Source organism: Engraulis encrasicolus, chromosome 20, assembly GCF_034702125.1.
Source record: "Engraulis encrasicolus isolate BLACKSEA-1 chromosome 20, IST_EnEncr_1.0, whole genome shotgun sequence".
Classification (NCBI taxonomy): Eukaryota; Metazoa; Chordata; class Actinopteri; order Clupeiformes; family Engraulidae; genus Engraulis; species Engraulis encrasicolus.
In genome coordinates, this window is record NC_085876.1 from 17,616,278 (window position 1) to 17,641,866 (window position 25,589).

At 42.8% G+C, this 25,589-nt stretch overlaps 2 protein-coding genes across 2 annotated transcripts; one reads left to right on the forward strand and one right to left on the reverse strand.

Annotated features, from left to right (window-relative positions):
- Positions 1-216: 216 nt before the first annotated feature.
- LOC134436826 (uncharacterized) lies at positions 217-9,423 on the forward strand. Its single transcript, XM_063186176.1, has 7 exons — positions 217-312; positions 2,118-2,231; positions 3,138-3,194; positions 4,767-4,991; positions 5,709-5,822; positions 8,067-8,138; positions 9,010-9,423. The coding sequence occupies exons 1-7, from the start codon at positions 217-219 to the stop codon at positions 9,421-9,423; spliced, it is 1,092 nt and encodes a 363-aa protein (XP_063042246.1).
- Positions 9,424-18,838: 9,415 nt separating this feature from the next.
- LOC134435769 (mucin-2-like) lies at positions 18,839-24,900 on the reverse strand. Its single transcript, XM_063184812.1, has 9 exons — positions 24,778-24,900; positions 23,607-23,758; positions 22,964-23,034; positions 22,729-22,874; positions 22,170-22,643; positions 21,822-21,952; positions 20,684-20,800; positions 20,207-20,292; positions 18,839-19,394 (listed from the first exon to the last, which is right to left on the reverse strand). Exons 1-8 carry the CDS (start codon positions 24,839-24,841, stop codon positions 20,224-20,226), a joined length of 1,224 nt encoding a protein of 407 aa, XP_063040882.1. The 5' UTR covers positions 24,842-24,900; the 3' UTR covers positions 18,839-19,394; positions 20,207-20,223.
- Between the last annotated feature and the right edge of the window lie 689 nt (positions 24,901-25,589).

The following is a 25,589-nucleotide window of genomic DNA, read 5'->3' on the forward strand; positions in this document are numbered from 1 at the left end:
CATGTATCCAAACACTCAACATTACACTTTGAGCGTTTAACTAATCCCTGATCCCTAACTAAGGTTTCCTCTCTCTCTCTCTCTCTCTCTCTCTCTCTCTCTCTCTCTCTCTCTCTCACACACACACACACACACACACACACACACACACACACACACACACACACACACACACAGTACATCCCAGTACCCCAGTCTATCCTGCCTGGCAACAGCATGGGGCTTGATAGCCAGACCCCCAGCCCTCCCACCGGAGACCTGAAGGTTCAGCAGGTGCACACCTACCTGAGGCTGGAGCCCAAGCTGCTGGGGGTGAGAAACTGCATTTACATTGTAGTTACATTTACATGTACAACTACATTACAATTAGCTTAGGCTTTTATCCAAAGTGACTTACTGTTATGATATAGGGCAGGGCTATTCAAATGGCGGCCCTGGGGCCAGATGTGGCCCTTGGGCGGTTCTGGCCCCCCGCAAGCCCCTTGAAATACAGAATCGTTTTTCGGAATTTACAGATAAAAATATGGGTTCTGTATAGCGCTGAAACGGGACACAGGACGTTAAAATGCAGGAAATTACATCTAAGAAATGCAAAACTTTATGGGGGAGGACAATATCCCCCCCCCCCCACTTCAATGAAGTCTTCCATATTTTTTTCATTGACATTCGGCAACTATAATACATACGTTCGGCCCCTTTACTGGGAGGAATCTGAAAAGCTGGCCCTCGTTGACGTTTAATTGAATACCCCTGATATAGGGTAATAGCCTAGGTAAAGATCCTGGAGCATTGTCAAGTGAAGTGCCTTGCCCAAGTCAAGTGCACTTATAGGTAGTGGAAAGGGTGGGATTTGAACCTGCATCCCTCTCTGATCCAAAGAAAGAGCACCGCCTTCAGGATTAGATACACATGCATGGCTTAGGACCAGGAAGACTTCTCAGGGGTGAGTGAGTGACCACACTGGCAAAAATGCACAGGATTCTGGGCCTGGAACTGACAGTATCTGACAAGGTCTGGGTTTGGCTTTGACGTGAATTATTATATTTCAATTGTAGATTTTTAGTCTTTACTGTGTGTCAGGGCTTGACGCTGGCACTTGCCATTCGGCCAAATGCTGGTAAAACTTGGCTGTGGCTGGTAACAATTTATTTCAGTGTCACTAGCCAATTTGGCACGTAGCTTATTCTATGGTATGACATATCAAAATAGCCTATAATCTGCACTTTGCCCCTTGTGTACAAATTGTTTGTAGAATTTCAAGACAAAGCTCAGTTACTCAACAGCAACTCATCTTCTGAGGTTAGATTTACAGTATTAAAAAGAAACAATATCAAATGTATCGCTAGTAGAATAGCAGAATGGCTTGTGACTCTGGGAAAATCACTAGCCACAATCGCCAGCAAGCTAAAAAGTTAATGTCAAGCCAATGTCTGGTGTGTGTGTGTGTGTGTGTGTGTGAGCGGACAGATGTGCGAGTCTGTGTATCCTGGTGATGGGGAATGCTCAGCTGAAGATCATCTGGGCAACAACAAATGAACTCTGCTTCCTGCAGCTGCCTTTTTTGTTCAGAGAAGCTTTAATATATGAGAAGGTTCACTCAATAATAATTGCCCTCCTTTTTGAGGGAACAACTGGAGCCAATAGGAGTTTGCCTTCCTATGTATTTAAGTTTCTCTGTTTTTGTTATGATAGTTGTTGTCATTTCCTGTGTGTGTGTGCGTGTGTGTGTGTGTGCTTGTGTGTGTGTGTGTGTGTGTGTGCGTGTGCGTGTGTGTGTGTGTGTGTGTGTGTGTGTGTGTGTGTGTGTGTGTGTGTGTGTGTGTGTGTGTGTTGTAGTCAGTCTGCATATTTGGAGGGGGAGATGCCTCTTGTACCCCTGAATAGACTTCAGACCAGTATATCTTTTTGCATTAATAGAAGACACATTATTGCTACTTTCACAGGCCTATTGTTGGAGCGCTGCATTGTTTCTCAATAATTATTGGTCCTCCCAAATAAAGTAATCTGTGTGTGTGTGTGTGTGTGTGTGTGTGTGTGTGTGTGTGTGTGTGTGTGTGTGTGTGTGTGTGTGTGTGTGTGTGTGTGTATGTGTGTGTGGTGCCGTGTTCTGTGTTCAGGCCATTCAGCTTCTCATTGGTGTGCTGACCCTGTGCCTGAGCTCCAACCTGCTGCAGATCCGGGAGCTGCACTTCCGCACTGACATCGTAATCCTGCTGCTCATCTCTCTGGAGGTTAGTATAGACGCTCTTCTTCGCTGCAAGTTGATCCACTTCCTCCCATCTAGCCAGGCCATGCCTTCCTAGTGACGCCACACCTTCAGGGTTGCCTCTAGTCTGGCCAAGAACAATACAAACACGATTCTGAGCTCCTGGAAAAACGGTAACTCCTCCCACTTTGTCAGGGAGTACACAAACTAAGGGAGGTGGGAAATGCTAATTGTTATGGTAAGACCAAGTCTCGAAGAGATTTGAAAGTCGATGATAATCAGGCTACCTCCCGTCTAGGCTTGGGAACTGAGAACTGGTTCCTGTTGAGAACAGGTTCTGTGCGTTTCCATTCCATGGAATCGTTTGGCAGTTTACCTAACGGTTCTCTTATCGAGAATACACCTGTAACTTGCCCACTTGGTGCATTCCAGTAAACATTAATAATTTAGTACAGTTAACAAAATCAGCCACTCATTTGAAACGCTAAAAAATTTGGTTGTACAAAAAAAAGTTCACTGCGACACCATTCTTCCATGCATCGGGCTATTGACGGCTACATTCGTAGACTATCCCAGTAAACCAGCCGTTTCTGATATACTCAAACCAACCCGTTTAGCAACAACAACAACCATGCCACGCTCAAAGTCACTTAAATCACCTTTCTCCCCCATTCTGATGCTTGATTTGAACTGCAGCAGATCGTCTTGACCATGTCTACGTGCCCAAATGCATTGAATTCCCACCAAGGGATTGGTTGATTAGAAATTTGCATCATTGAGCTGTTGGACAGGTTTGCCTAATAAAGTGGACAGAGTGTACATTGGCCATCCCAGCTGTTTGATTTCAATGACGCTGTCTGTCTGTCTGATCTTTGAAGTCTGCATATGTTACATGTTGTGACTTTTTAAATTATTATTTCCTTTCTTGCAGATAATTGTTTCCGGGTCCATTTTGATAGTTACAGGACTGAAACCTACTCTTCTATGGGTGAGTTTTTCAATCCGCTTTTCTTGCACCAGTTGAGTTGCTTGCTATAATCAATATCTAAGAAATACAGGGTAATAGCAATGGCTTGGAAAATGAGGCAGGATGCCTCTCTCGCCAAAACTGTAACCTCTTCAACCGGCTGAAATCGTACCTAAGTAAGTAGGGGGAGAATGGGTTTGGTTGTCACACTTGTCATATCTCAGGGTACTGTATTTTCACACATAGTACCCTTTTAGTGAAACAAACTCAGTCCTCTTTAAGTGGACCAAATGGTGAACTGACAGCAAAATGACTCAGTTCTGTTTTTGTTCATATTGTGAGTGTATTACAAAAAGAACCGGCTGATCTTTCTGGTCCTGTTAAGCTTTTATGCTGTGTCAGTCCTCTTTTTGATCACACCGGTCCTCTAGAGCCCTCCTTACATGATTACACTTATAGGGTTGTCACACCGGGTCCATTTCAGCCATTTAAGTGAACTCCGACCTGTGACTCAGCATTTTCTGTGCATATGTGAACTCTTCAAAGTGTACGCAGACCCCTTGGAAGTGAACCGTACTGAGACCTTCATTGACGTGGTATCAGTACGGTTCACTTATGAGTTCTGACAAGTTACTCTCGTGACCAGGTGTAATCAGGAGGGCTCTATAGGACCAGGTGTGATCAAAAACAGGATTGTCACACCATAAAAGCCTAATGGAACCTGAAAGAGCAGACGGTTCTTTTTGCAATTCACTCACAATATGAACAAAAACAGAACTGAGTCATTTTGCTGTCAGTTCACTTCTTGTGTATGTAGTCTACTGTATATTGCACATTGTAGAGTAGTAGAGTAGAGTGCTTTTATTGTCACTATATAAATTAGAGATGCACCGGATCCTGATTTTTAGGATCCTGCCGGATACCGGATCCACTGCTTAAGATCCTGCTGGATCCGGAACCGGATACCGGATCCTACAAAAGGGTTGAAACATATAGTCTACTCGCACACGTGGGCCCTTTTTATTGTGTTGGCTCAAACTATTTTTTAGACTCATTGGCTTACTGCCACACTGCCTGCAACGGCCGCTTGCAAAGGGCTTTCACTCCATGCAGTGATTGGGGTTGTGAAAGACTGACTGAAAAGCCTAGGCTAGACATGCACCAGATCCTGATTTTTAGGTAACATGCCAGACCCGGATCCTGTGAAAGACCCTATTATCCTGGATCCAGTGCATCTCTAATATAAATACAGTGAGATTCTGTTTGCAAGCAACCCTCAAATGGCCACAAAATAAAAGATATATTAACAGTATAATAAAGAAAATATATATAAGTCCATATGAGCATCTTACAGTATAGAGAGTCCTGACGTATTGAGGGGGGTCAGGTGACGTATTGAGTTCAGACGTCTAATGGCAGTAGGATAGAAACTGTACTTCATTCTGGTAGTGCGGGCACGCAGAGTCCTAAAGCGCCTGCCAGATGTCATACTCGGGCTGTCATAATTTCAGATATATACAATAGTGTAATCCAAAAAGAATGTAAATAAATAAGTAAGAGTGCATATTATCTTTCTGTGCTCCTGTATCTCAGTTGAAGTCGATGCTGGGGGTTCACCTGGTGAGCTTGGCCTTCACGACAGCTGCCCTGGGACTCCTCTCCAAAAACCTCCCCTTCCGCCAGCTGTCCTATCACTGTGAGCACTGCCGACGCTTTGAGATCTTTTCTGTGGTGAGTTCAGATGACACTGTGGACCGGGGGACGAGAATTGCAGTCACTAGAATAGAGTTTTATAATGCTGAGTTTAGAGGAAGCCAGGTGGGCAGCTGTAAATGCAGAGGTTGACAAAATACAATAGATTTCAATTTCTCGTTCAGTCATGTTTTTATTGTTTTCTCTTTCTTTGGGATTATATTATTGCTTGTTGTTTCTTTCAATGTATTTGTATTGCTCACTATTTCTTTTGTCTTCTTTACTTTTCCAATTTCATCTGTTTTTGCTCTCTTCATCTTTATTCTCAAGTCTGTTTAGTGATACGTGTCTGTTTGTTTGTGTACCTCCACTGGGTTTTGCAGGGGTTTTTTATTTTATTTATATCAGTTAGTGTGTAGTAGTTTAAAGTAAATGCGTTTATTTAGTATCTGTGCACTTAATGAAGCAGCTTTAAATCTCATTGTACTCTAATTACAATATAATGATGTTGGCCTCTGTTACATGGGACATTAACTCCATTTAATTTTGTATTTTAAAAAAATCCCCTTTGATTACATCATGTAAACACTTCACAAGTCAGAAAGTGCAATGTTGAGTCACTGTATTTATTTCGGAGTTATTAATTCAGAATTAAAAACAGCATATAAACGTAGCCAATAAAACCTTTCTATTCTATTCTATTCTTTTCTCTTCTCTTCTCTTCTATTCTATTCTATTCTATTCTATTCTATTCTATGCTATTGTATTCTATGCTATTCTATTCTATGCTATTCTATTTTATTCCATTCCATTCCATTCTGCTCCATCTCTCTATCTCTATAGGTGCTTATAGACGGTATCCTGGGTACTCTGGTGCTGTTCCTGATTGTGGAGTTTGTCATCTGCATCGTCTGCATTCTCTTCGGCCTCAGCGTCCTTGGGGAGCTGGATATTCAGGTCAGCAAACATGTCACCTTCTCAAAATTCCTGAAGAGAAAAAACACATGGGAAGCATCACATTAATCATTAATGTCACTGCAATCAGAGTAATCGGACATTTTATTAGTTCTAATCATTTCTGACTTTTTAATGGTACTAAAGCCGTCTGTGATATTTGTACAATTTTGGTTTGTATTACTGTATTTTGGAAAGTCCACGTGGGGGCATTATGTGCTGTACAGTAAAAGCATGAGTTGTGAGACACTAGTAGCCTTAGTCTCATTGCAGGGCCAGCCCCGGGCTGGCCCGGACAAAAGGGGGCTGACGGTGATCTCATCAAAAGGGGGCTAGGTGCTAAAGATGGCCGCCGGGCCAGGTTGTGGGGCTAAGGGCCGCTTTCCCTGGCCCGTCGAATTCGATGGGCCATCCGGGGCCATCAAGCACCGCCGAGGCTCGGAGGCGGGGTCAACCTCCGTGTAATAATGTGGCTGCATGGGGGACTTATCGCTAAATTCTGGGCAAATTATGGTTAAGCATTAGTTTGGGGTGTTTGGCTTTCTTATGGCATAATTTCATAAGATGCAACCTTGGCACTTCTGTTTGTGTTTTTAAAGTTATTTAGCCAACATAACTTTTTTGTTGTTATCAGGGCATCATGGGCACCACTACACTTAAACTTGGGATGTCATAGCTAAGTCATGTCGGCTTTTTTCTGCTTTTAGCCGCCAACTCTTGTGCCATTATCGTGATTTGGCATGCTTTCCACTGGACACCAATAAAAAGTGTCTCACAAATACTCACACATGACATTTATGTCGGCTTATTTAGCTTTTGCGCTATTATCGCCGAAGGTCTGGTAGGCTATATCGCACGTTTCAGACAGATCGCCAAACACAGTTTGAAATTTACACAAGGGCTTTAATGTCAAATGGATGGAAATAACATGAATGAATAGACAGGTGGCACGCCGCAACGAGGGGTGTGTCGCTATGTCCGGGGCTCATAATTTTCTATAGCAACTGATGAAGGTGCTATGTCTCCGGGATTTGGTCTCCTTTCACATGGTAACTTATTCAATTACCTGCACATTCATGTCTCGCTATGTCCGGGGCTCATGCTTCTGTGCGCGATTGGGGGGATTAACTGGGCATGTTCGCACGTCTCCTTCTGTTCACTCTCAGTTGTCGAGCTACTCGTATTTTCATGCGTCTTTGTCTTCTTAACATGCGCTGCGTCCCATACAGCTTCTGAATCGACAACTTTGCCATGTAATAAAACTGTTCTTGAAAGGCAAGCCATTTTCTTTGCAGTTCTTGTCGTCTTTGTCCGTAGGCTACGAGCCAAACGGCGACCTGCTCCAGCAGAGTTTGTTCCATTTTCTTCTCCTTCTTTGTCGTTGTTCTGTTGTTGTCCTTCTGTGATTTGGGGCGAAAGTGGGCTGTGCCCGACTGACGTTTCAGAGACAAGGCGTGTACCTGAATGTGCCTGGGGTCGGCTATGAGTCCGATCAGGCAAAAAATGGCCCGGGGCCGGCAGCTCCGAGCCGGCCACTCTCCTGAGCCCCGGGCGGCCCCGGGCCGCTGAAGCGCGGCTAATGAGACCAAGGCTAATGAGTGCTGTCCACCATGGGAAAACATCCGGAGCCATAGAGTGCGTCTTAATATGCGACCTTGCCTCCTCCACTTGCGCTTGTCTCCTCGTCCCGCCTCCTGGCCCCTCCTCCGTGGAGAAAACGATAAAGTTTCCCAGCTGTCAGCCTAGCCACAACAACATTTGAGGGACTGTTTTTCATTCACCATCCCAATTGCAAAAGAGAAAAAGACTCTACAATTGAGCTTTTGCAAGATATTGAAATATAATGCTATTGTCAGTGATGTCATCATGACGAGAAGCAAGTGGAGCAGGCAAGTGGAGGAGGCAAGGTCACATATTAATACGCACTCTGACTGTTTGGCTGGCATGTCGCCTCCTCAGATGTATACTGGTATGACAAGACTGAATGGTCAGAGACTAGGCTAATCAGCTGGCACCGCAATTTGTTCTGAACAGTTCTGAAAAGCTATGCAAGTATTTATTGCTCCACACTCCGTTGGCATGTTAAGTTGACTTTTGCATATATGGACTTTTGCCTTGCACTGCAAAATTACAAAAAATATCACAGTTTGGACCTTGAATTATGAACCCTGAATGGGGCAGCAGTTTATTGTACTGTATGACAACATTGAGAACTCATTTATTTCCCTCTCTTGTAATTTTTTTTAGCTCCCTGGTGTTCCTCAGATACTGACCACTCCTCCTGCCCAGGCGCAGCCAGTCACAGCGACTCCAACTCAGGTAGGGTGTTCTGCAAAGCTCTTCTGTTATCCCATGGTCCATTTTTGCCCATTTTAGACTTTATTTGACAGGACAGTTGAAGTTTTCTGTTGTCCCTTGACACATTGTCTGCCAAAGACGTAAATATGATTTGAATGTAAATGTGATTTGATTTGATTTTCGTTTATGTCATCGGATGGAAATTAACCTGCGTTGAATGTATTGAAATGTTAAGTGTTTTAAGGTGACTGGTGTCATTTGAAAAGGGCCCATTGCTCTTTGTTGTCTTCTCTGTAGCTAAATTGAGGTGTGAGATAAACAGAGGTGTGGTAATTGCTCTGTGACACAACTTTGTACTTTTAATACATATGGATCTTGAGCCAGAGCCCTATTAGTTTGCTTCCTGTTCAGTCATTGTAGGAGTGTGTGCATTGTGATTTTTACTGTATACTTACAGTAGATCATGCAGCTTTAGCTGCACAGAGCCATCTAAAACAGTGATCTCAAAGTGTGGTGCGGGGACCACTAGTGGTCCACGAGGGGATTTCTATTTTTCCAAGACAAGGTAGCAGTAAGCTATATTTGTAATATTATTACAAAGCTAAACATAGCTGAAGTCTTATTTTCACCACAATAAGACATGCTTGTAAATGTGGATAAAAAGCAAGTGATTTGCATTGAAATTAGCAGTGTCAAATTAGCACCTGTCAACTGTCAATTCAGTTGACAGGCGGTCCCTGAACATTTTTGGGGGGACAAAGTGGTCCTCGGTCTGAAAAAGTTTGAGAAACACTGATCTAAAAGAATGCACAACAGTCATGTCACCATGTCACTGGAGCAGTGTGTCTCTCGCTCACACCGTCCCATGTACTACTGTATCTCCTGAATGCAGACGCCCCAGGTTTCCGTGGTTGTGACTGAGCCTACGCCAGAAGCTGTGCCCACCCCTTCACCAGAGCCCGTGCCTGAGCCCGTACGGCCAGTCGTATTACCACAGCTCATACAAGAGGTCCCACCACCACAGCCAGCGGAGGTCACAACGCCACAGATCATCCCTGTGGAGCCCCAGGAGGTCGTCGCCGTGGAGCCTCAAGTGGTGCCACTGGAGCCACCACGGCCTGCTGCGTCTATGGTGCCAAGGGTCGTATCTATGGAGCCACAGGTCGTATCTATGGAGCCACAGGTAGTCCCTCTGGAGCTCAACATGTCTCTGGAACCGCAGGTGGTACCTTTGGAACCCCAGGCTGCTTCCATGGAACCCCAGGTCATGCCCTTGGAGTTTGAGCCACAAGTTGAGCCCTTGTAATCGGCAACAACAGCCAATGACAGACTTTGAACAATCAGTCATCGTCACCAATGGTGGCCAGAGGTAAAGAGGTGAATATTGGGAGGTGGTTACGGAGCTCTCCAACAAAAAATACGGAATCAGTAAAGTGTGGCACTTAAAAGGGAGGAATCAGACGGAGATTGTGCAGGATCGTGCAGGATTGCCTAAAATGGTCTCCTCTGTCATGTGGTCTCTTATTTTTAACTCCTTTAGTTCAGGGCACCCAGTTGTGATTGCATTGATTACTCAAAGCACTTACTACATCACGCCAGATTGTTTTTTTCCCCACTGTCCCCAGTTACAGAAGTACAAACCCTCTCACACATAACAATTCCAACCCTTTGGGTTATTGTGGCCTCGGTGCTCTAAGCCGTACAACAAATCTGGGGATCGGGGTTTGGATTTAGGTTGACATTTCCTGATCTTTCCCCATTTCTATCTCACACTACTTCCTGATCACTCTCACTCTCACTGTCCAATCATAATAAAGATATAAAAGTCCAAAAATGTACTTTTAAAACATCCATCCATTTCCTGAATAAGATGATTATAATATGAGTGCTGAGATGAGTCGATGGATTTGTTTTAGTTTGTAATACCACCAGTGGTGAAGTGAAAAAGCAAGAGGAGTGACAAGGTTTGTAGCTTACTCTCTGGGTCTCCACTGCTGCTCAGTTCTCAAACAGGGTAGCAGACCCTATCATTGTACTCAGTTAAATGGTGCTATCAAGAATAGGTTTTTATACATATAGTTCTTGTCTTCTCACATTTGAAGACGTTGTGTTTATTGGAATCATCTTAGACAAGCTACAAATTGTTAGCCTGATACATCTGCCACTTTCAGTAACCAAATTAAGCAGATGCTCTGGGCGGTGCTAGCCTGGCTCATTATACTGTATACTGTAACTTCATTCAGGCACATGGGGTGCATTTCAATATGCGACCTTGCATCCTCCACTTGTGCTTGTGGCCTGACGTTTTGCTGTTGCCCCACCTCCGAGAAGAAAGCAATTAAGTTTCCCCGCTGGCAGCCTAGCCACAAAAATTTTTGGGGGACTATTCTTCATATACAATACAGTTTGCAAACAAGAAAATGACTTGACAATTGAGCTTTTGCGAGATATTAATGTTATCAGTGATGTCATCACAACGTATTACTTCCTGGTACAAGGCCACAAGCACAAGTGGAGGACGCAAGGTCGCATATTGGAACGCACTCATTGACGGGGGAAAGAAGGGGCAAATGGGACAGTTGCCCCAGGTCCAGGGAAAGGAGGGGCTCAAAATTGAAACCCCCATGACATTTCATGTATTGAGTGGGGGGGGTTCCTTTCAAGTGGCTTTGTCCCGGGCCCATTCAAAACTGTCAGCAGCCCTGGGGTGCATTTCTGGAAAGCGTAGTTGCTAACTATGTAAGCTACTTTGTTGGTTGCAATGCAATTTCCGGAACTACTTTCAACTACCGAAGTTGCTAACTGCTAACAACTATGCTTTACGGAAATGCACCCCTGACTACCATTTCAGAGAGGTGTCATTGTTTGATGTTTGTCATGTTTATTTGTCGTTAGCGGTATGTTGATTGAAAAAAAAAAATCGTTTTTATCAAAAAATCTAGTTTGATACAATCATGACAGAGGATATCTTCTTAGGTGTGAGAAGTGCTGCTACTCCGGAAAGATGACATTCCTATTATCTAATAAATGGAAGGAAAATAAAGTTGTAAACTTGGCAAATGCTGCATAGATAATCGGGCAAGTATGGGTCAATCTCTCGTCAAATACGTATTAGTCTATAGCACACCATTATTATTTTATCAGTAATATTTCATTCACTTGGTCATTAGTAGATGATGAGTCTTTTTATGACACTGCTTTACTCTTAAAAAAAATGATCACCCATTCGCTCTGGGCATTAAATTTAATGCATTCATCTGCACTGTACTTTCTCATCATCGCTGAAGACACACCCAATAGATACAAACCTACTGTAGATTATATCATCACAAATGTTATGGTTATATTTTTGGAAGACACATCACCAAGACATGGCTCCAAAATATTAAAAAAAAACGTTTTTCCTCTGATGTGTTTATGTCTAATTTTGTTGCTGTTGATGCTGGGTCTCTAATGGTCTCTATTAGTCCTGAAAGCAGCTCAGGCAAAGAATCGTATATTAGAGAGAGATAAATCAGGGTGGTTATTTTCCATTATCCATGTGATGCAGAATGAATGCCCCTTTAGTTGACCTTTGATTAGGAGACCTTCGGAGTCTTGAGGTTGAGAATAAATGGAGTCCCCTTAGCGCTGTAGATGGCAGTAGCGCACATCTTGTGCAAAAACCACAAAAAGAGAAGAAGAAGGAGGGACAACGCCAACTGCCATTCCGACATACCGCCATTCCGACACACCTCCACACTCTTTCATACCGCCATTCCGACACCAACTTATGGGGAGCTGTCCATGCGCAAGCGTACACCTTCTTCAGCGTGTCCGGAGCTGTCCACGTGTGTGGTGCTGAAATCTGTGTATGCTCCGAGTGAAGCTCGCGCTAGAATTTGATGTGCCCAAGATTGCAAGTATTCTCCAAGATTGAGGAAAAAATCGTTTCCAGCCAATTTTTCACTTGTCTTGGCAAACTCCATTGTGTGTGTGTGTGTGTGTGTGGGGGGGGGGTATGTCTGAATGGCGGTATGTAACCGGTGTAGCCTGACTAGTCAGACATGAAATGTATTGTCAGGGGTCAGTCGATAGAAAAGACTGGTCCTTTTGATGGAACTAGCTGTTGGCGTTCTAAGTGTTTCTGCATCAGTCAAATAAGTAAAACGTTGGTGCATCACTTACAGTATTCATACTAGGCTACGTACAAATATTAAGAAGTACGCGTAAATATTCAATCATACATTAAAATAGTCTTTCTCATGCAAATGTGCAGTATTTCTTTTGGCCTTTTAAGTAAATAAATAGCCCAAATAAATTTAAAAACATGATGGCATTGCAAATGTACTTTGTAAACATATCAGATAGTAGAAGATTGTGCCAGTGTGATACATACAGTATACTGTACACAGGGCTGGACAGGCCATCTGGCATACCAGGCATTTCCCGGTGGGCCCCCCTGCACCCTTGTGGGCCCCTATTTTCAGAAATGTATTTCTTTTTTTTCAGAAAATATTTCTGAAAATAGGGGCCCACAGGGGTGCAGGGCCCACCAGTGAGTCAGTTCTGCACCGCTAATTACGAGGGGCCCCTTTCAGCCAAAAGTGCCCGTGCCCTATTTCTCCCCCAGTCCAGCCCTGACTGTACAGTACATTACCGTACATTCCACAAGAGGGAGTCCCCTGGTCGTGTTGAGAGGACTGTGTGGTAGGTATAAATACATACAGGGTGCAAGTCTATTTCCAACTCTACATACAAGCCTAAGCCTTGTAGTAACACGAGGCTCAAAATTGACAATCAAAGTTTTCATTCAATATTTTGCAAATGTGACAAAGATGATGAATGGGGGAAAACCTCCCAAAAGTCACTCTGTGGCGGTTCACTCAATACGATTCAAAGGGTTTTCAGTGAGGCAAGAGGACAGGTAAACCAGGAAAGGATGAGAGAGAGTTTGACTGACACACACAGTATTAACTCTACTAAACTCACAGGGATCACAGTCCTTGCAGAGCAGTGCAGGTTCTCAACCTTTTTATAAAGAAAATGACCCCTTGACCTCACCATAAGCCTCCCCAAGCTCACTGGACCTCATAAGACTGCCAATGCCTCCCCTTAGTATAATAAATGAGAGAAACACTATTGTAGTGACAGTTGCTACGTTTAAATGACGTTTTTAATTCCGAATGATTAATTCCGAATCAAATAGTTCCGTTGAGTTTGCTTTGATCTTTCATTTAATTCCAAATTGTGAAGTGTTAACATGACGTTTTCAAAGCGGTAATAAGCTTTATTCAGAATTAAAGTGAGTGAATTCCGAATTAAATGTCTCATGTAAACAGCAAATATAGGCCTATGTAAATAGCAAGTGTCTGATAGACAGAAGATGCAGTGCAGCACATTGTTTTTAGATGCGTCCCAGCATCTCTATAAGAGGGTCTGTCTGTCCGTCCGTCCGTCCGTCCGGCTTCAATTGTGTCTGAAACGCTTTTTGTGTCTGAAACGCTTTCTTTAAATTGTTCCTTCCTGTGGCCACAGGGCGGCAGACTTGCCATTTTGGACCGGAGCGAATGCGTGCAAGCATAGCCTTTCTATACTAAACCGGATGCTAACGTTGGCGAAAAGTAGCCTAGCCACAGGCTAACTGACAAACGTGAGGCCAACAACTCAGCCGATCGTGATGTACGCCACAAATAGACCAATCGACCTCATATTTAGACACTACAATGTTGATTTCTGCCTTCGATTTTCATCAGTTAAGAAATCTAGCGTCGGATTAACACATTATTAAGGTAGTAAAGCGAGTTGCCGCCATGTTTGTTTTCCAGAATCACCCGGGTCGAGAGCTCACGTGCAGCATTCTGGGTAATTGAGTTTCAATTCACCTAAAGGGTGAACCCATAAGCGCATGATTCACCCTAACGGTTTTTATGTATTTATTTATTATTTGTCGATGTTTACATTCTTTCCCACATGCACATAATGCTGAAATGGCGTGATACTAAAGGTTTTTAGGCCTAATAAATGTCTGGTAATTTGTAATGTAGCCTACTAAAAATCATATGGTTCTTTTCCAAATCCAAGAATGATGATAAGCTTATTATACCCTAAACTGCAAAAAATAAAGCCATGTCTCGCCATTTTGCTGCCTTGCTGCCTGCCACAATATTTGGAGTGTCCATGATGACCAATAAACAAAAAGTACATCCTCGGGGGGCGTTGACAGAGGAGGCCAGGGGGGCGTTTGGGGGGGAAAATGGCATAGTTGGAACTGGCATAGAGGGACGCATCTGTTGTCCGCCTGTCGGCCTTGTTTAATGGTAAACAACTTTCTCAACCCCTTTTACCCCCTGCCTAATGCACAAGTAACTTGTTTCAGAATTCACATCATGCTCATACGTATGTGAGGTAGTAGTAAGTATAGAGGTGCAGGGCTTTTGTTGTGTCCACAGTGATGTGCTGTGTTATCAAAACCACTCATGTTACCAGACATCAGAGGAAGGCATGTATGTGCTTGTTGTTTCCAAATATCAAACAAATCATTGTTGTGTGAGATATGCATAAAACGTAAGTGAACCTACTGTATGCGTGCGTGTGTGTGTGCGTGCGCGTGTGTGTGTGTGTGAGAGAGAGAGAGAGAGAGAGAGAGAGAGAGAGAGAGAGAGAGAGAGAGAGAGAAAGAGAAAGAGAGAAGGATTTGTTCCTACGTATGTAAGAGTGGGCTGATCTCCACAGCCAGTTTGTAGCTGCTCATGGTAGTCATAACATATCAGCGACTACATCTACAGCTTCGTAGCTTCAGTGCTGTTGCTTTCTACTTTGAACTTATTATGGTGAAATCCAAGCATGAATGTATACTGTAATGCTTGACTGAATTTTGATTTAAGTGGGAAAATGTAAAAAACAGATGGATAAGGATATTATGCAGCTTTGTTTTTGTCAATCCATTTGGAGGTGATCCAAAAACAAAGGCTTCAACCCTGTTAATTGTCCCTTTGTAGAGTTGTTTAATCAGGCATACCTTGCTGAATACAAAGTTTCAACTCTTCCCTGCTTGCTTGTGTATTGCTTTCTGTCTGCATAGAGCCACTGATTCAGCACCTACAAGAGGTCTCCAATGTGAAGAAGGCGAGTAGACTGAGATGGCCAATACCTGAATCAATTCCTTGTGAAGCGTCTGGGGACACATCCTTTTCATATCCCAAACTCTTTGATAGGAAGTGATTCATGGAGTGGCCATCCCTCCTGAACTTATCTGCATTGAAACCTCTTGCGGATGGTGAGAAAGTGGTTCTATTCAGATAGACGCCAACAAAAAAACGAGGAGGAGGTGGGACTTTCTGCGGAGTAAATGGAGAGTATGTAAAGGAGTAAACGAGATAATTGTAGGTGAAAGTTGCACATTAACCCCTTAAGACGCGGCTTTATACATTTGTTGTTACCACTATGGTAATGACCAAGTCGTGGTGCATTACTAAAGGCCCGGTGTTATGTCATAGTATTGTAGTCCTATGGTAGTTACATTTCAATGACTATTACAGGGTGCCTCTGGAGGTACGGTGTGCATTAAGGGGCTACATTAAAGGAGTACTAAACAGACATGTTTGTTTTTATTTTCATTGATAAATATGTAAAAAGTCTCAAAAAAGCAAACTTACATAATGAATAAATTAAAATACAAGTCTCATAGGCTACCTGAAGTGTAAGTCCTGAGTCCATTTGTTTTTGCATTTCCATGTATTTGTGCATTCCTACGACCAGACATACAGACAACCAGACTTGACTTAAAAGCTTAATGTCCTTTAAAAGGCAATTTGATTTACAGCACAGCAGAATGAATGGCATAAAAACATAGGCCTACAATAAAAAACACATACAGTACAACAAATACACTCAACCACGGAAGATGAAATGTTAGCTGTGTAGTTGTTCTTGGAGAGAAATTGGTCTAGTGGGGTCTAATGATTTTTCAGTGTCTAAGAAGCTGTTTACACATATAGGCTATGGATTATGGAAGTGCATTTCAAAAATCTGGATTTAAAAATATCCCATTTAGGGGGCTAAAATGCACCCGTCACAATGGAGTTTTTATTTCTATTCACATGTTGTGTTTACACATTAACGGACAAAAAAAGTCTTCATTTAAAAATATCCAGATGTAACCAGCACCTTAATGTGCATTGTGCGCAGATGCCATCCCAGGTGTTTATTGATTGATTGATTGATTTTTTAATTCAAATTTGAGTTTTGAGATGGTTCAGGAGTCTAAGGAGATTTGAGATCATTCCTTTGGAGCTGGTTGTTGGGCTATCTGCCTCATTTGAGATTGATTCCTTTGGAATTGTTTGTGTGGTCAGGGCTGACGTCCAGAGCTGTGCCAATAATACTTACAAAAAGGGAACACCCTGATTTCCTAGGACTGCCCATGTTTACAATAGTTACACCCGCTCTTGTGCCACCACCTCATTGTGTTAGCCTATTGTCATGCAGGTTTTTTTAAAAAAAAAATTAAACTCCCGCCCTGCTTCTCTCTGTTGCCATTGAGTGGCCCATCAATCACCATGCTGACCGCTTATCGGAAAACCACCCATAGGACATGATAACGCCACATAGAAAAGTATTTGTGCTGGCTGATAGTGGCTTGATGCCGATCAGATGGAAACCCATGCTTGCAGATTAACTCCTTTTAAGTCTCGTGCCGTTGGACATCAAAGGTTGGACTGCAAACTGAAGTAGGCTGATGAACATACTGTTGAAGTATTTGTCAAGAATCTACAGACATGGGCTGCACTGTGTTTAGAAAAGTAAATTTAATTATCAGTCCACCTTAGGCTACAACAATTCAAGCAAAATTAGCGAAAGGTGGACTGATAATGAAATTTACTTTTCTAAACAAAGTGCAGCCCATGTCTGTAGATTCTTGACAAATACTTCAACAGTAGCCTACTGTCGATATGATGAGGCTTCGCAAGGGAGGTTTACTGGCGTTGTACTTCGAAATCTGCTAGTTGCTAGTGTATAAGGCTCCACCTTAGGCTACAATAATTCAAGCAAAATTAGCAAAAGGTGGACTGATAATTAAATTTACTTTTCTAAACAAAGTGCAGCCCATGTCTGTAGATTCTTGACAAATACCACAACAGTAGCCTACTGTCGATATGATATGAGGCTTCGCAAAGGAGGTTTACTAATGTTCTACTTTGAAATCTGCTAGTTGGCATAATGCATCAATTACATAGTGAAACCATTTAGTCAAATCAAATGCAGTATATCACACAACACTGTTAAAAAGATAGGAAGCATTTATTGTGGAGTTTATTGTGGAGTGTTGTGGATGTAGGCTACAATCACAAATTGAAATGCAAACCAAAAACAAAGCATTAACAAGTGTCCTAAAATTTGTGCTGAACAAAAACTAATTCATGAAGTGGGCTAGGCTAGAGTGGCTTGACTGAATGGCTTTATATACAGTAGGCTACTTGCACTCTAGAAAGGAGTGGTGTAGCTGGTTGTAAGCGTCATCCAGTAGCATAGCGAGCGATTTCATAGACTCAGCTTAAGGACACCTCTGACAAATCGGTTAACCCGTTAGGACACAGTGTTATAAAGTTGCTGTTACCAGAATGGTAATGACCAAGTCATAGTGCATCACTAAAGTCTAAGACCACGTTTAATGTCATAGTATTGTAGTACTATGGTAGTTAACTTTTCAATGACTATTACAGCGTGGTGTGCAGTAAGGGGTTAATATGTGAAATTGATCAAACTAAATGATATTTGCTGTCGTGAAAACCTACTCATCATGGATGGTGGCCATTTATAACTGTTTTATATATTAACCCCTAAGGACTAAGCCACAGTTCTGTTTCATATTTAGTGACGACCCTGCCCTGCTTTACCATCTACAGTGTGTCACAGACAGGGGCAAATCTGGCCAGGGCATCTTCCAACCGCACCCCATCTCTCTCTCCCAACCATTTTCTTACTTCTCTCTAACTGTCCTATCCAATAAAGGCCAATTAAATAAAATATTGTAAAAAGCAACTAAAAAGCTTCCGAGCTTCAAGCAAAGCCAAGCCAAGCCAAGTTCTCGGAGGGCTGCCTCTGTGTGCTACTGGCAGGCCTACCGACAGAGGGGGATGGGCAACTTGGCTAGACTCACATGGTTGGTGGTTGGTGGTTGGTGTGTTGTCAATAATATGAGCTACCAGTGGTCGAGTTGTAAAATCAAACCAGGGGGGATGGTCAGAGATGGATTCTGATTATTTGGAGCTCGAGGGTTTGTCCCCCGAGAAAATTTTGAAAATGTAGTTGTTAAAAGTGCAATTTTAACACAATATATGAAGAAAGGATGCCTTTTTTAGAAGGGGATGATTTTTGACCATTTTCATTGAGGGGGATGATTTTAGACCATTTTCATTGTAGGGGGGATGGCATCCCCCCCATCCCCCTACAACTCGAGCCCTGTGAGCTACCATCAAGCTGTACCCTGCCATTCCATTATATCTCGCCACAGAAGCGCCCCTAAGGATTAGCGTCAGAGCTTGGGTTTGGGCATGGGCTGTTATAGCAATAGCAATACGATTTGTATAGCACATTATCATACATAACTGTCATTCAATGTGCTTGAGAGGAAAGGAAGATAAATGATAGCACTGTTATGCTAGCAGCAGGGCCGGATTAAGATGACCTCGGGCCCCAACTTCCCGACTTACTTACACAGTGTCATAATTATGACCTAGGAATTAAGGATAACTTATCTACCAACTGTACTGAACACATACAATACATTTTTCAATATTGAATCTTGTCACAATTTAGCAATTTTTCACTTTTGGCTAATCAGGGGCCCTCTGGCAGGTGGGGGCCCTAGGCTGCAGCCATATCGAGCCTGTGCATTAATCCAGCCCTTAATAATAAATAATAAATCCAACAATATATTGGTAGTTCATCTCAGCAAAGCAGCCCATCCTCACAGAGCACCAGGCCCAGGCAGCATGTATTTACACTAACCTAAATCTGAATCATGTAAGACGATTACCTTACATTTTAATGTCAGTAAATTCAATGCTTCAATTTTAGGCACAATATACTGTAATGAAAAGACAAGAACTTTCTGAACAGCGTGACAAATATTAATAAATAGTCTTTCTCTCTGCTACACTAACACAGTTCTAACTTGTGTGTAAAATGTATATTTCAGCAATAACAACATTTGTACTTTGAGACTGCAGTCCTTTATCATGATTATCACAATCAAGGGCTCCAGCACAGGTCTTAGCTTGTTGTTTTGATTATCTGTTGAATAAAGAAAAAGACATTACTTTGCACACTATTTTCCCATTTCACAGAACATAACAACCCAGTACCTGTACAATAGAAGCAACCAGAGTGTGCACCAGTGACCAGAGCAACTGAAGCCATCTCTCTCTCGGACAGAGAGAAGGGGGTAGGGGTAGGCCGGACTCAAACCTGGGTCCCCAAGGGCATGCAAGACCCCCCCCCCCCCCCCCCCAACTATTATCACGTTGAATAAAGCAAATTTGTGGTGAAGCATCTTCAATGGCCCCAGTTACCTGTTCGCTTTAGTCGCTTCTGGTGCACATGATATGCTAAAACAAACACCATGCCACCTGCCACACTTTTTAGTATTTTCTTGGAAACTGGTCTACAAGTGAGAAAGGGCCACGCGGAAATGCCCAGGTTTTTGGGGCGCCATTGGGCTCGGGCACCGTGTCATTGCACTGGGGACGCGGGTTTGATTCCGACCAGATCCTTCCCCATCTCTTTCTCATCCTCATTTCCTGTACTGTCTAAATGGGGGCAATAAAGGCCAAAAAAAAATGTTTTTACAAAATGCCCAGGCCTTTCTATGCTTCCAATCCGCCTCTGTGACAAAGCTTAACGTGTCTACCCAGGTATCAATGAGTCACTACAGCAGTGGTCTCCAAGTAGTGGCCAGATCCGGCTTGGGCATAGCTAACATTTGGCCTGCCATGATATTATGATATTCATGATATTATGATTCAAATTTTCCCAGCAACAAGCAGATTTGTTCGGGGAACACAATGGAATGTATTTTATATTGGCCTATAAATTATGATTTTTACCTTTGTATTGCGACAACTCAAGGATTCACCACATACATCCCTGTTCTGCCCTCCTTTGGCTTCTCTGGTGTCATGGGTTGATTGGTCTGAGAAAAGAGGCAAGACAAGAGTCAACAAGGCAACAAAAGTTATTGTTGTTGTATAAGTGAAGTTTCAAATACTTTCTAAGGACTAAATGCTTCAGTGGTGGTGAAGAGCAGTGTGTGTGTGTGGCATGGAATACAACTGGACTGACCTCCTTTTGTGGAAAGGACTTCTTCTCATGGACTACAAACCTGGGTTATGTTATTCGAAAGCGTAGTTGCTAACCACTTATAGCAACTCGAGTAGTTGCCAAAGGGAAATTTGGGCAAGGGAAAAGGGCATTGCAACCAACAAAGTAGTTTCGAGAAATGCAGCCCAGGACTTATTGACCTTTCCCATGCCACGCCATGCTAAATCTGGGGACAAAGGTGTTTTGTGTGTTTTGCGTCTCACCATGTTGAGTATGGGTGTTTTGGCTGCAGAGTGGGATAAGTAGGGCGAGTGGTAGGGATCTGGACGCTCTGATTTGATTGGCTCTTCAGGCTCATCCATACAACACCAGCGAATCAACTGTGGAGACATTCAGAGAAGGTGAAGGTAGAGAGTTACCAACGTACAGTATGTACTGTGCATAGTAGTTGTTGAAGTGAGCTATTTTGAAAAATAAACATGACAATAAAGTACTGTAGCTCAGATCCTGGAAAGATAAACTATAACACAATGTCTCCTAACTGTCAATCAAACATAAGTGACGGACAGTCAGATTGCAATGTTGAAGCCCACATTCAGTAATCATTGTTCCACAAACCAACCCATTATCTCCTACCATTGCCTGAAAGGCGGCGACACCATCGTGAAACTCTATGGCGGCATCGTAAAAATCGCCAATTAGCACTTTTAACATGTTATTTCCATGCTATTACCACACTATTGCTATATTAGCGTGGGATTCGTGTTTTTCATTAACAGCTATACACACATTTTTCGTTTAATTTTGGATTTTTTCCTGCCGGGGGCATGACAGTTGTTGGTTGGCAGGGCGCTCAAGGGGGCTACGGCAGGGTTGCCAGTCATTGTAGGATAGCCGCTGTGCGTAACAACTACAACTTTCAAATAAGTTGGCTATCATATCTGATCTAATGAGACAGTTTTTTTAAGAGTTCTTTGAAAGGAACATGCCACTATGATCCGGATCTCGTCCGGGCCCTGCAGTCATTGTTGCCAGATTGAGCGGTTACCCGCCCAATTGGGCTACTTGGGATGGCCGTCTGCGGGTAAAAACGGGAAAAATTGACCATTAGGCGTTTTTTTTTTCAATTGCAATTTGTTGAAATTGGGCGGAATTTGGCACATTTCGGCGTTTTTTGAGAACCTTTTGGTCAGGATTTGATCAGACACCTCTGGCAACTCTGGCTGCAGTTGGCTCAAACTGTAGGGCATTGTGCTGCTACACCAGGTTCGACTCCAGCCTGAGTCCTTTGCCAGTCCTTCCCTGTCTCTCTCTCCCCACTCGCTTCCTGTGTTTCTCAACTGTCCTGTCATAAAATACGTCTTAATATAAAGAGCCATAAATCCCATCTCTAGTCCTAACCAGCAGGATGAGGAGAATGATGAGAAGGAGCAGGATGAGGGCGGCCAATACAAGCAGAGCGATGGCCCATCCAGGCACCCAGTCAAACCAGTAGGGAACAAGAAGGTACGCAGCGGTGGTCGAGGCTGTCCCTAAAGAGAGAGAGAGAGAGAGTGGGGTGGGGGGTATCATCAAATAAGGTCTAATGGATTAAAAAGGCTCTGGTATCATGGAACACAACGTGTTTAGTAAAACAAACTAATAACTAATTAACAATCACAATCAAATATTGTATTTTCCTCTCTCGTTGCTGAGCGACATGGTTGCAGAGACACCACTTGCAGTGCTGAGGTGACTGGCATGACTGACCTGTTGTGGTGTACAGAGGGGTGGCTGAGGCTGAGGCTGAGGCTGAGGCTGAGTGGTCAGTAGTAACATCATCAAGGCCACTTGTTGAGCCGCTGGTAGTGGCGGTAGTAGCCTTGGGAGTAGTAGAGGATGATGTTGTGGTGCGCGTGGGTGTCGATGTGGGTTTGGTGGTGGTGGAGGTGGTTGTGGTGGGGGTTGGTGTGGGTGTAGTGGTCGGTGTGGTGGTGGGTGTGGTGGTGGTGGGTGTGGATGTGGTGGTGGTGGTCGGTGTGGTGGTGGTGGTGGTTGTGGCTGTGGTTGTGGGTGTGGTGGTGGTCGGTGTGGGTGTGGTGGTGGTTGTGGGTGTGGTTGTGGTGGTGGTCGTGGTGGTGGTTGTGGTGGTGGTTGTGGGGAGTGTAGTTGTGCTGGAGGTTAACTGTGTTGTTGTGGTAGGAGGTGTAGTTGTAGTTCCTACTGTCACAGGTTTGATGTCGTCTGTTGTGAGAGACATTATTAAGCATCAACTCTCTGAAAAGTTTTTGATAAGAGATAAACGTGCAAAAACACTTCAATCACATACTTATCTTTGTATATCCTTTGTTGACTTTAATAGCGGTGGATTTGTCATCTAATTGTTCAAAACAACCGAGGATTACATGTGTGTTTATGAAGGACTCGTTGAACTCAAACAAAATAGTCATACTTGCAATGGTGAGATTCCCTGACCTGCAAGAGAAGGATATTATGAATAAGACACCAAAGCAGGGTTCATTAAGCACATCATAAACTGAGCAAGAGTTGCCGTTAGTACTTACCAGAAAGTCATGTCTCTGGTGCCTTTATAGGCATTAGGGTTAGCGATACAACTTGTAAAGGCAGCTTTCAGCTATAAAAACAAGATAGGACGTAGGTCAACTTGACAATCCTCACAGGCTGATGTTGCTTGCAGTGTGTGTGTGTGTGTGTGTGTGTGTGTGTGTGTGTGTGTGTGTGTGTGTGTGTGTGTGTGTGTGTGTGTGTGTGTGTGTGTGTGTGTGTGTGTGTGTGTGTGTGTGTGTTGTGTTTGTCTACACTGTATGTGTCTATCTGTGTCTGCCTATGTGTGTGTCATGTTATTAATTAATGCTCAAACAGATATAATGTATTACCATATGGCAGCCTTAAAGTGCACTTCAGTTCTTCAAAGGTGACACACAAAGTTTTTTTTAAAACACAGTGGTATCCTCAACAAACCTGGGTGCTGTTTTAAACCAATTGTATCTGTTGTATCCCTTTGCATCAAAAATGAACTTTTAATTTGTTACAAAACTCGTTAATGTGTAGTAGCCTATTTTAATATAGTATTTTAATATTGTAAATAATAATAGGCATATATTTTACCCTATCTGCCAATTATCAGTTTATTTTTGACAAGGTAAAGTAAAGAAAGGAGAAAGTATGCTGTGATATCCTCCTTACCAATGAATTAACTTCAGAAGTCAGGCTGTTGTAGTATTCTGAGGTGGGATCTAGAAGCGAGCTGTCGAAGCCCCGGTTGGAGATCTCCAGATCAAAGTAATAGGCTTCAACTGTGGTCCCATTTAAGATGATTAGTCCAGGGTGTTGGTGGGCTGAAAGAGGTTAAATATAGTTTTATGTCAAAAGTAGAGATGCACAGGATCCAAGATCCGGTTCCGGATCCGGCAGGATAATAGGGTTTTTCACAGGATCCGGATCCGACAGGATCTTAAGCAGTGGATCCGGTATCCAGTTACCTAAAATCAGGATCTGGTGCATCTCTAGCCTAAGTTTTTCAGTCAGTCTTTCACAACCCCAATTGCTGCATGGAGTGAAAGAACTTTGGAAGTGGCCAGTGCAGGCAGTGTGGCAGTAAGCCAGTGAGTAAAAAAAATAGTTTGAGCCAATGTAATAAAAAAGGGTCCACGTGTGCGAATAGGCTATGTGTTTCAACCCTTTCGTAGGATCCGGTATCCGGTTCCGGATCCGGCAGGATCTTAAGCAGTGGATCCGGTATCCGGCAGGATCTTAAAAATCAGGATCCGGTGCATCTATAGTCAAAAGGTCACAGTTAAATGCTTTTCAGTCTCATGACAGCAGAAAATCTCCAGTCACTGGTTTATCCAACTGTCTTACAATTGTTGTGTTTCCCCTGTTATTTATGTTTTGATGACTTTAATCATATTCTTATCATCTTTCTTACCTATAGGTCTGCCAGACTGGCTGGTTGCTTCATGTAGGCTACTGTAGCCTACACGTTATGTGGAAAATCAAATTTCTTGTCATTATAGACCTAATTTTCACATTCTAGCTGCATGAATCTTGATTGGATGGAAGTGAATTGGTTGTATTTGCAGAATGATTATGATCTCAATGTCTTGGACTTAAAAAACTCAAACATGAACTTGTCTATGGACAAACCATTTTACAGAATATATACTGTATACTGTAGGCCTATATCAGACATCCATGTTCAGCTAATATTGTGAAATAATTATTAGGCCTACATTAAGGTTAGGCCAACTAGTTTTAGTCATGAAGCAATGATGTAGGCCAAATAAATGTAGGCCTATCTTTGGCAAAAAAAAAAATATATATATATATTTTAGCAGATTGTGAAATAAAAACTCACCAAGAATTAGATGAAGTGCAGCACATATAATGAAGCAAGCCCTCAGATTTGATGCTCGCACCATCCTTAGTTCTTTCAGTTACAGATGCCACCGAAAAATCTCAGCTGATTTCAACCGTCTTCGTCTTCTTCCTTCAGTCCTTTAAGTGATTTAAACACAGGTTTGTGAATCAGCAGTCTGACACACTGACGTCTTTCCAGGGAACTGTGAGAAACTAGGTGTGCCTGGCAAGGTCCTGATTCTGATAATAATAACAATAACCATAATCATAATAACTGTATTTTTATAGCTTGTCAATGCTTGTAGGCCTAATTGTGCTATACATTGTTATTATCAGGACCTTACCAGGCACACCTAGTTTCTCAGTTCCCAGGAAAGGCGTCAGTGTGCCAGGCTACTGATTGACAAATCTTTGTTTAAATCACTTAAAGGACTGAAGGAAAAAGACGAAGACGGTTGAAATCAGCTGAGAGTTTTCAGTGACCTGAGAGAACTGAGGATGGTGCGAGCATAAAATCTGAGGACCGGACAGCTGTTTTGGGCTTCCTTCATATCTGCAGGAATTCATCTATAGTCTTAGGTGAGCCAAGTTTTTATTTCACAATCTGCTAAAAGATTTTAACTTTTTGGCAAAGATAGGCCTACTACATTTATTCAGCCTACATCATTGATTCATGACTAAAAAAAATAGCTTTATCATATTTGGCTAACGTTCATATATAGCCTAGTGTTTGTAATTGTCTCACAATTTTAGCTGAACATTGGCTATGGATGTCTGAGTAGGGAATGTATACAGTATATACAGTATCTA

Coding starts and splice junctions, on each gene's coding strand:
- LOC134436826 (XM_063186176.1), top strand. CDS start 217: ATGGGGCTTGATAGCCAGACCCCCAGCCCTCCCACCGGAGACCTGAAG. Junction 313..2,117: donor TGGAGCCCAAGCTGCTGGGG/GTGAGAAACTGC, acceptor TTCTGTGTTCAG/GCCATTCAGCTTCTCATTGG. Junction 2,232..3,137: donor TGCTGCTCATCTCTCTGGAG/GTTAGTATAGAC, acceptor CCTTTCTTGCAG/ATAATTGTTTCCGGGTCCAT.
- LOC134435769 (XM_063184812.1), bottom strand. CDS start 24,841: ATGGTGCGAGCATCAAATCTGAGGGCTTGCTTCATTATATGTGCTGCA. Junction 23,759..24,777: donor TGCACTTCATCTAATTCTTG/GTGAGTTTTTAT, acceptor AACCTCTTTCAG/CCCACCAACACCCTGGACTA. Junction 20,801..21,821: donor TCATTCTCCTCATCCTGCTG/GTTAGGACTAGA, acceptor ATGTCTCCACAG/TTGATTCGCTGGTGTTGTAT.